The sequence below is a fragment of the Denticeps clupeoides genome, chromosome 1 (assembly GCF_900700375.1).
Source record: "Denticeps clupeoides chromosome 1, fDenClu1.1, whole genome shotgun sequence".
Lineage (NCBI taxonomy): Eukaryota > Metazoa > Chordata > Actinopteri > Clupeiformes > Denticipitidae > Denticeps > Denticeps clupeoides.
Genome location: NC_041707.1, coordinates 23,227,521 through 23,236,022, shown reverse-complemented (window position 1 = coordinate 23,236,022; position 8,502 = coordinate 23,227,521). Strand labels below are relative to the sequence as shown.

The following is an 8,502-nucleotide window of genomic DNA, read 5'->3' as shown; positions in this document are numbered from 1 at the left end:
CCGCATTGAAATCAATAAACTCAAGATACTCCATTACATCTGCTGCAATACAGTTTTAGATTACAGAAATAAGCAACTTCCAAGCGGCTGCAAGTTTTTTTTTTTTTTACTGGATAAAAACGTTTGCAACATGCGCAACATTACAGCGGGCTATGCATCATGCCACAGCCTTGGAATACTGCTTATGCAATAGATTTGCAAAGAGGTTGCTTATGTTTCTAATACATGTGAGCTTTACCAAGTGTGCTGCACTGGACAAAAACTGAAAAAATGTCCTTTTCAAAGTTGGAAAAAAGCCTATTATGAGACGGGTACGACTTTTAAGTCAACAGCAAAAGTTGATTTAAAAAAAAAACAAAAAAAACAAAAGGGGGGGGAAATAACTGGTTTTAATGATTTTTATTGAAGTCAAAGTTCCTTTACAGAATAAACAAGGACTGACTACTCAAATACAGCATGGTAAAAGTTCACAAGTTCTATGAGGAATGTCAACATCCACATGAATAATCATGCATAACATGGTAGATGACCGTTTCCCTGTCGAGCATTGAGCCCCCATCTCAAACAATTTTACTACACGCTATCTGCTGAACAATAAAGGGAGGGTGGGGGTGAGTTATAAAAATAATCAAAATCTTAACAATGTGAAACAAAACAAAAAAGCAAAACCAAATATTGTTTGACAAATTGACGATGTACACCTTCAGAGTTCGGAGGCCTCGCTATGTGCAGAGAGAGACTTATTTCTTAAAGAGTCCATATGCCAGCCACGGCATCAGTACTGTGAATATTCCTTTGTTTGAAGTTTAGCGAGGATCCGTTCCAATTGTCTCTTGGCTTCACACTGTGGGAAGTTGCCCATCTCGTAATACTGAGGAGCAATTTTTACCAGCCTAAAGAAAGAAGACACAGGGCCAGGTCATATAGGTAAAACGTTCATTAGTACATGAGAAACTAGTTCATTTTTCCTACAACTGATTTAAATAGTGATTATTGGTACAGTGATACAACAGAAAAATCAAATATTCTAATGTACATTAAGGTACATATTTTTCAGTTGTTGCAAACAAGCTTTAGTAGAGCTTCATCACAGCTGGTTTTTGGCATATGTGCAGCGTTACATGTTTTGCTCCTGATAACACAGGAGACAGCCACAGCATTGGGTGTGTACACACACACACACACACACACACACACACTCACCACTCAGGTTTGATGTCAGTGCAGGTGCGGATATAGTTCTTGGTGGTCAGCACAAACTCATTGTACAGCACCCACTCCGGCTTGTGGTCCAAAACAGTGGATGGATGCAGCTGCACCACCTGGTTGTCCTTCACTGTCAGGTAGTGACCAGTTCGTTCCAGGTGGGCCACCTGATAAAGCAAACGTATCAAACAGATTAATCACACATGTTTGCTTAACAAAAAAAGCACACACCTAGTTTCCCAAGGCACTAAAACTTGCCGGGGACGTCTGTCAAGATTAACCTGAGCAATCAGTCTCAATAAGAGCGCTGCTCCAAAAACAAAGATGCGCGAGGGAGAGAGTACGAATGCCCCGAGACTCTAAACACAAGCTGCAAATTTGTCTCGCCAGGAAAGGTTAATGTTGACAAATATCTCAATATTAATTCAGTAATTCAACTAGTCAGGGTGCTTGTTTCAAGCTCTTGCCCTCACCCGCGGAAATGGACCACCACAGAATGTCATTTATTCTGCCGCGAGCGTGCCACAAATTGAGTAGATTTCTCCTTATGTGCTTAAGTGTTTGTGCTTCGAGAGAAGGTATACGGAACAAAACCAAAACGATAAATCTCGGTTAGAATTTTAAATCACGAACACACTGCCACAGGGCCTTGAAGAAAGCGGTTCCTACTCCAGTAAACTCACCTGCATGAAGAAACCCGTTACAAGAGCGCGGCGGATGTTGATGTAGTAATCGCGGCTGGTGAACTCCGTGCTGCGCCTGGGCAGGTTGAAGCGGTCCATGATGCGCGACAGCTGCTGCCGGACGTTGTCGGCAGACATCAGCGAGCGGTAGTTCACAAAGTTGTCATAGCACCACTGCACTGACTCATGATCTGGAAAAGGGAAATCATGAATATCATATACAATTAAGGGGGAGTTCTAAAAACTGGGAAATATTTAAACAGTGTTATTTATTTTATTATATATTAACACTTAACCTATTTGTAATTTTATCTTAAATTTTTAGAAGACAAGGTTAACAGGCAATCTTATTGATGTGCCAAGCATGGCTTAAGCTACAGGTCTTGAAGCCCTGGGTGTCCTAGAGGACGGGATTGTGCAGTTTTTCATTCCAGCTGTGATTGGCTGCGGCTGATTGAGCTGATTGGTTACCTGCTTTGTTTCGAGCCATTAAGTCATTAGATAAATTAGCAGGAGTTGGGCATCGTTAAAAAGAGCAGCTGCAGGGCAACTGCCCACCAGGGTGTTAATTAGACCCCACCCACCGCCAGGAAAGAAATGGCACTCACTCTGTTTAAAAGCGTGGTAGACATTCAGCAGGGTCAGGTGGTCCCCGTCGATGTGAGCGAACCTCATCTTGGACTCGTCAGCAGCTTTCTTAGCCTCGGTGGGACGGACGAAGCACTGTGGGACTAAACAAGGTTGGTATGGGCCCCAACACAGCCGCCCATAAGGATGAGTCAAGGTGTCCACCCAGAGAGGAACAAGGCCTAGATCTGAGCCTAGCGCAAAGCTCACGGGGCAGGGTACACCAGGGAGGGGCAGGGTCGAGTCAGGGGACGGGGGGCACCAGGGAGCATCTGTTTTAGTTGCCGTGAACTCCAGGCAACAAAACCACAAGGACTCCCAGTGTGGGAATTCATGTAGAAGTCAATAGATTTAAATGTGTTGTCAGCTGACATAAACTTGTACTACTTATTACTTTTCATGCTGTAAAAAAGCCCAGTAACAACCGAAGCTGCCATACAGTGTGGTTGTCATGGTTACAGAATAACTAAGTAAACAAACATTTACTTCAATCGACAGACAGGGCAGATGTTTAAATAAAGTTTCCCCTCGTCCCCATGACATCTTTCCACCCTCCTCCTCAAAACATTGGGCTCATGTGGCTGAGCACCAATCTGTGCAATTACGGTTCGAGCATGCTGGGACTACATGCTCCTGAACTCATCATCAGTTTAATGCAGACACACATTTCTCCTGCCTGACAAATATCAATGGACACCAACAACTCTCTCTCTCTCTCTCTCTCTCTCTCTCTCTCTCTCTCTCTCTCGCTCTTTTCTTCCTCTATTTCTCACACACTCATTCTGGTGAGCCACTGTACCTGTAAGTGAAGGGCCCTGGAAGGTCCCTCCAGGTACCAAAGACAATTTATGACCAAATTCAATAAGCTACAGCAGATTTTAACATTCAACTAAAAAATAAAAAACAGACAGTGATTGCAGCCCAAACTTTGCCTCCAACTATGTTTTCAGCTTATGGTTTTCCCTCTGGTTACACAATCATGTGTAAGTATAATGTGACTGTGGTTGGTTTGTAGGCAGGTAATGCATGTGTGTGTGTGTGTGTTGGGCATTACCTGACAGCATGGCCGTGATGGACAGGATCTCGTTAGAGCAGTTGAACTCACAGCTGGCAATCACCATCTTGGCCAGCTGGGGGTCGAGGGGGAATTCGGCCATCATGGAGCCCAGCTCCGTTAGGTCACCATCATCATTCAAAGCAGCCAGGTAGTTCAGCAGCTCCAGAGCTCGCATCAGCGTTTCAGGAGCTGGAGAAAAGCGGGGAAGAGGAGGGAGACAGAGGGTGGGAGATTAAAGGAACAGTCAAGTCTGCTACAAAGACTAAAAGTTTCACTAATTTGCCATGATTAAAGCAACAGCATTTTTCTACAGCAGATCCACAAAGTCACTAATGCAATTATAGGATTTCCCCTATACTCCCTCATTCACTCCAGCCCTCACTTGATGGCCCAGTCTATCATAATGCTCCTTATTTATTTTAGAAAATTGAACCTAAACTAAATTGCTACCATCAGATGTATTTAATCAATTCAACAAGAAGAAAATTTATCTGAAGTAAATCTACACACCGCACACCTTAACAGAAATAAACTATTGACCACTACAGTACAACAGTGCTGTAAACCAACTGATCAGATCAAAAGACTGAAGGTGGAAAAAAAAAATCACTTATGCAAACGTCACCAGGTAAATAGATACCAGCAGGCCAAGATCTCTGTTAATTCATGTCACTTGACAAAGGAGATAAGCCATTTCATTTTCTGAGCCTCAAAGGCCTACACAGTCAGGTGTTATCAGCACCCGTAGAGAAAGAAAAAACATTTTTCACTAGAGGTGGATCTTTCATGGTTTAAGAGTGAATGTTATTAGCATTGAGGTCGGGATGTCAGAGGCTGCATACAAAGATTATACATTTCACCTGGTAAACAGGCGCATCAAGTGTCCTAATGTGATAGACTAGTGCTGCACATGTGAAAAGTTTGTCTCACACAACCATTTTTTGTTCTTTCTTCATGAACATTGTCAATGTTGAGCTATAATATATATACACATACAGTAATGTGTTTTACAAATACACAAATACATATTAAAATATGTCAATCATTTAAATTCAGCTGAGCTGAAAATCTATCTACAGATAAAGAAATGCTAAAAGAACTAGGAGTTGGTCTCTCCCAACACTCTAAACATGAAAAATCTCCTACAAGCAGATCTACAGAAGGAGAACAATATTGTACTGCTAATCAGTGAACAATAAGATAACAGAGCAATGGAGACTTATGTCCCTTAATCTTTAAACATCTGTGTTTAATTTATTACATTATACAATACTTGTTCATGTTTGATGGGATTCTTTGTTACATAAAAAAAAATAGCTTGCTGTTTCGTTAAAAAGCATGTCTCCCTGCCTTTTGCACAATATTGTAAATTAAAATCAACTTTGCACAACAGATAAGGCTCAGTATATGAGGGTGAGACATTCATTATTCATTCACTAGTTTAGAGCTGTCTGTCTGTCTTCGTGGTTTTTGTTAAATGTTGCTCTTGCACCTCTCCTGTTTGCACTTTTTGTAGCCCAATTTGTAGGTTTTGCACACATGCACTTTATGTCTGTCTGTAACCTTGTTTAAAATGTTGCATGTAGCAGCAGGTTCTGGAGAAAGGTTTTTTTCATTTCAGTATGCACTGTTAGATGCCAGTAACACTACCCAGTTACCCCAAAAGGCAGGGCAGGGCTCATGGAGTTAAATTTCATCTCTTCGTTCCTCCCTGGAACTTCTGATCTACAAATTTATCAATTCTAACCCAATTCTGTTCCTTCACACAAATACAACTGGAAATTGAGGATGGCTGGTAAGAGATGTTAAACTGGCAGAATGTAAGAAACAGGTGATGGTTTGGTGATGCTGAGAATATTGATGCAGCCAATTCGACAGAGAGGATGTGTGACTTTAGATGAGTTGGGATGTGACGAGGCAGAATTATGCATTCACTGTGGGTTAGGAAAGGAACCAAATCTCTCCTTTGCAACTAACCATATAACTAAACAGTTATATATAGTTATTTTGGCAATGGTAATACAATTCAGAATTTTTTGCCTGCTAATGTCAGCTACAATGCTTAAAGATTTTAGCAAACTTTTGTCAGGGGAAAAACAAGGGATTTTCAAAAGCCACTGCTCAAGAGTTGTAGAGGGGACAGGGTTGTGATTCCAGGAGCCAGGGAAGAATTGCACATCCTCAAAATTTCATTTTATGGGATTCACACACTGTGTTATAATGTTTCTACACATCAGTATTGAAAATAAAGGAATGTATATACAAATGTGGCACATTTACAAATTATACTTTTAAATAAGCTACATAATCTAGGCCCCAGCTCCAAGAAATTGGATCTCAAGAACCCTTGCTTAGATGTGGTGATCAAACACAAACATATTTTATATCTATAATTATATACATTTCAGCACCCTGTTTTTCAAAACACAAATGGCCAATCAAATGCAATGGTTCATTTCAAAGAGCAGAAACTCAACACAAGAATATTCTTACCTGGTGGGTCCATAAAGTCAAAGTGCACAAGGTCATCGATACCCAGCTTCTTCAGTTGCAGCACTACAGAGCCCAAATTGGAGCGCAGAATCTCAGGGTATGTGTTATCCTGCCACAGCACCAGAGAGAGAGAAGAAATATGAGCATGAATTAGTCAGGGCCTATGATTACATTCGTACTCTCACTCTCATGTGTCAAGTGAGGCAAGTGAAACTGGCGCGTTTGAAGGGCGATTTAACTTCTAAAAATTCACTTTGCCACGCAGCGTGACATGAAAGAATTGCCCTGTTAAAAGGGAAAGATTCTGCTCGCATTGGACATTTGTCAGGATGTGTCAGTCTTACGAAAAAAACATGACAGGGCCTAGTAAAGAGCTAACTTGGAAAAAAAGGAAGCCTGAAACTAATGCACACAAGCTGATACCGGGGTTCCTGTTTTATTGGGAGGTGGAGAATTTAGTCTAGCCTACATTGGATAAATAGGTCTGAAAACAATAGCTTAGACAAAACTAGTCCATGCTGTACGGACATCCATTTCCGAGGACAATGCCTCCACACTTGGTGGTATTTACATGAAATTTCTCACCTGCATTTCTGTCTTGTAGGCTTTCTCTGTGTAGAGGCGGAAGCATTTTCCTGGCCTCGTGCGGCCGGCACGCCCGGCCCTCTGTTGTGCTGAAGCTTTGCTGATTGCAGTCACCAGTAGAGATTCCACCCTGATGCGTGGGTTATAGACCTGAAAGCACAAAAGCGGCATATTACAGGCTCGCCTATTGCAGAGCAATATATACACACATTAAACACTGCGATTTTCAGTATTTAAAGTAAAAATTTAACTCTTTATAGTAAACTGCGTGAAGACTAAAAAAATTATGGGAACAAATTTGTAGATACACCAGATACAGTAATATATAATTCTGGTGTTTTCATTATACCAGAATGAATGTGCAATTGTAATAAAAAGTGTTGTTTTTTGTTTCTGCATGAGACTAAAATACTAAATTAAATCTTTGAGAGCACAAGCCTTGCATGAAGCATAAAAAAAAAAAAAAAAGCTCTTGACTAAAGGAATGCAATCTGCAAATAATAAATGGCACACTACTGCATACAGGTTACTTGTTAAAAATCATTAAAACTGGTTTCAATCAGGTCAAACTGTGGGGGAAAAAAATGTGGCATACGTAGCAATCAGTAGAAAGAAATTTGCCAAACAATGGAAAATCTGGGTATATTTAACCTAGGTGTCCATTCTTAGTTAGCCTGATTGTAATTCCTTTAAATATAATTAATTTTGAATGTGTTTCTAAATAAAATACCACACGTAACAATTTGTCTCATTTGTCTGTACATCAATACAAATCTAAAATTTCAATTAGGGTACAAAGATTTTTGAGATCCACCAGCTGACTGGGCTCTTGGGGCTGGAGGAAAATGTCAGGTGAATAAATATCCAGCTTTTCCATCTCGGCAGCTGTCATGGCTGCACTCTGTTTATCTGGGGGATTTTCACAGGCAGCAGCCGAAGATGATCGCTGGAGATTAGGTGAGGATGGGCTGTTGGAGGAAGGGCTATAGCGAGGCAGCTAACCTTTTGCTTGGCAAATCCGGGATCGATTACAAACACCACACCGTCAATGGTCAGGGACGTCTCTGCAATGTTTGTAGACACCACGACCTGCGGGAGACAGGGACAGCTGTTAGTTTGATGGCCTGGCAGCAATGCTGAAATAATCTAAAAGCAATGCTTTACGTGATTTACAGCAAACATTAAGACAGTTAACACTCAGAATTTGTTATATTTAGAAACACTCGTCTACATTTTATTCAATACAATTGTATATTGGTGTGAACAGTATGAGAAACTATAGATGACAAAAGGAAACCAAGCTTGAAGTTCAAGTTAGAGTAAATTTAGTTCAGTGTATAGCAGATTTTTATAAAAAAAATATTGCCATACTACATTTGCAGCAATTATCAGACGCTCTTATCCAGAGCAATTTACAATCAGTAGTTACAGGGACAGTCCCGCCTGGACCAACTTAGGGTTAAATGTCTTGCTCAAGAGCACAAAGGTAGTAAGTGGGATTACTCAGACTAAAAACCAAAGACACCAGAGATGAGGAGAGGTAGTGGCCCAGTGGTTAAGGAAGCTGCCCCATAATGAGAAGGTTGACTGTCCGAATCCTGATCCGCCAAGGTGCCACTGAGCAAAGCACAGTCCCCACAAACATGCTCCACGGGCGCCTGTCATGGCTGCCCACTGCTCACTAAGGGTGATGGTTAAAAGCAGGGGACACATTTTGTTGTGTGCACCGTGTGCTGTGTATCACAATGAATCACTTCACTTTCAAGTGGTTGGCCAAGGTGCCACTGAGCAAAGTCCCGTCCCCACATACTGCACCTCGGGCGCCATTCATGGCTGCCCACTGGTCGCTCA

General features: G+C 41.4%; 1 protein-coding gene across 1 annotated transcript in view; it reads right to left on the bottom strand.

Moving 5' to 3' along the window:
* Nucleotides 1-380: 380 nt before the first annotated feature.
* Nucleotides 381-8,502, bottom strand: part of dhx15 (DEAH (Asp-Glu-Ala-His) box helicase 15) — a 27,739-nt gene continuing 19,617 nt past the window's right edge. Inside the window, 8 exon segments of the mRNA XM_028974765.1 lie at nt 381-893; nt 1,204-1,373; nt 1,890-2,080; nt 2,498-2,620; nt 3,571-3,762; nt 6,067-6,175; nt 6,652-6,801; nt 7,654-7,740. Coding sequence (XP_028830598.1) covers nt 776-893; nt 1,204-1,373; nt 1,890-2,080; nt 2,498-2,620; nt 3,571-3,762; nt 6,067-6,175; nt 6,652-6,801; nt 7,654-7,740 — 1,140 coding nt within the window. The 3' untranslated portion in view covers nt 381-775.